General features: G+C 45.3%; 1 protein-coding gene across 1 annotated transcript in view; it reads left to right on the forward strand.

Annotated features, from left to right (window-relative positions):
- The window catches only part of bcor (BCL6 corepressor), a 35,860-nt gene extending 34,580 nt beyond the window's left edge, over positions 1 to 1,280 (forward strand). Inside the window, exon 14 of the mRNA XM_030781489.1 lies at positions 968 to 1,280. Within this exon, the coding sequence (XP_030637349.1) occupies positions 968 to 1,262 (295 nt within the window). The 3' untranslated portion in view covers positions 1,263 to 1,280. The remainder of the gene's footprint in view (positions 1 to 967) is intronic.
- The last annotated feature ends 806 nt before the right edge of the window (positions 1,281 to 2,086 follow it).

Raw genomic sequence — 2,086 nt, forward strand, 5'->3', positions numbered from 1 at the left:
CACCGCCGGGAAAGAGAAGGAGAGAGAGAGAGAGAGAGAGAGAGAATTCGCACTACTGCTCGCTAGCGAGCGCAACGCAGCTAAACAGACAGAGCTAATTGCCTCCCACACTGTCTTCCTCACAGGCTTAGCATGCTCTGTTTTCCTCCCCCCTCTCCCTCCCCCTTCTCTGTCTCTCTCTCTTTCTCTCTCTCTCTCTCTCTCGCTCGCTCGCTCGCTCTCTCTCGCGGGCTCAGCTGCTGCGCTCATTGTTGTGTATAATCTTCAGTCTGCACTCAGCTCTGTGCGGCCCTTCCCCTCCCCCTCCTGCTATCTACCGTTTGTGTTCTCTCTCTCTTTTCCTCTCTCTCTCTCTCTCTCTCTCTCTCTCTCTCTCTCTGCTGCCTGATGCAGTATTAATGGCTCTTGTGCAGTGGGGCCTCTCTGCTCTACCACACACTCTCTCCGCTCTCTCCTTACATTTCCTCGCTCTTCTCCCTCTCCCCTCCATTCAGCCTTCCGCTGCTCCACCAGACACACACACGCGCGCACACACACACCGCCTCAAGTGCCATCGATTGAACAGCGCCTGTTACCGCCTTCCCCCGGGCGTGTTCGTGTGCCTGTGTGTGTGTGTGTGTACACGCTTGGCCTTTATCTATGGCAGCTTTTGTGTGTCTGTTTTGTTGCTCTGTCTGAGCGTGGGTGTTTGTGCTTGCATATTTGTCTTTATCTTTGTGAGCATGTAGGCGTGTGTGTGTGTGTGTGTGTGTGTGTGTGTGTACATCTGTCAGCCCTCGCTTATTCAAATGGAAGCGACCAATAAAACATCAGTCGGAACTCAGAGTTTATCCCTCTGTTCTTGATGAAGGCAAAGTAAGAGGAATGAAAAGACATGCTGTGAATATGAAATGTGAAAAAAAAAAAAGGCACTAACTCCTAACGTCTGTACTAACTCCTCTGTTTCTTTCTTCTCCTGCTCCTCAAGGCCCAGAAACTGGCTGCTCCTCTCGGACGTTCTGAAACGCCTCAAGATGTCCGCCCGTGCGTTCCGCACCACGTTCACGCACATCGAGGTGGCGACCATCGCCGAGGCCGAATTCTACAAACAGGCATCTCTGAGTCAGCTCTTCTCCTCCCCAGACGAGCTCGAGGGCTTTCTGCCAGACAGCAAGGAACTGCTGGACCTGGTGGAGATCAGCGGCGAACTGGTGGCTCTCCTGGGCTCCTCCTTGGAGTGTCTGGATGACCGGTGGGAACCTGTCCCCAAAGCCCGGTCCTGACCCAAAAGCTGAGGGGGGGAAAAACAAAAAACGAAAAAACAGGTCGCTTGTATATAGTGTATATATTCCACACAGAGAGAGAAGGAGGAGAGAAAGTGCACCTTGGATTTGGACTACCTTTTCCATTTAAAGAGGAAAAACAGCCACTGGTCAGTGTCGCAAAAAGGAACTCTGTAATTTATCTGCTATGTTTTTATAAATATGAATATATACAGTTATTGTTTCCACTTTATTTGTGATTATTATATATAAATATAAATAAAAAAATATATATATGCGCTGCCTTTTTTCTGTTTTGTCTTGTTTGATTGGGCTTTCTTTTTTTTTTTTTATGCTAATTGTAACAAGCATAGGGGATAATAATGTGCATTGATGTGTTAGCAGGATGGTTTAAAATGTGAAGTCCTTGGTGTAAGGCTCACTCACATGTAGGACTGTACAGTGGCAGTTTCCTGATAGTTGTGATTTTTGCGCAGTGCATTTCATGAATGGCTCAAAGACTTGCCTGCCTCAAACAGGTATATTCAGTGTTTTAGGGTGTAATGTTTTCTGTTTTTGGTTTTTTTTTTTGTCTTTTGTTTTGGTTTTGTTTGGATTTTTTTTTTTTCCCCATTTCTTCCTTTTTCTCTCTTTCCTCTCTCACTCCCTCATATTAAATTCTAACCCACAAAAAGCAGTCTTTGTACTTGTGTGCAAGTTTTGCTTTTACTCTGTTCACTTATTTATGATTAGAAATTAAGATATTTTAATGTGGTTTTTTTTCCTTTGTAAAAAATTTAAGTAATTGTAAGATACTAATATGATGCTTTGGTAGATGAGAACAT

Source organism: Chanos chanos, chromosome 8 (assembly GCF_902362185.1).
Source record: "Chanos chanos chromosome 8, fChaCha1.1, whole genome shotgun sequence".
Classification (NCBI taxonomy): Eukaryota; Metazoa; Chordata; class Actinopteri; order Gonorynchiformes; family Chanidae; genus Chanos; species Chanos chanos.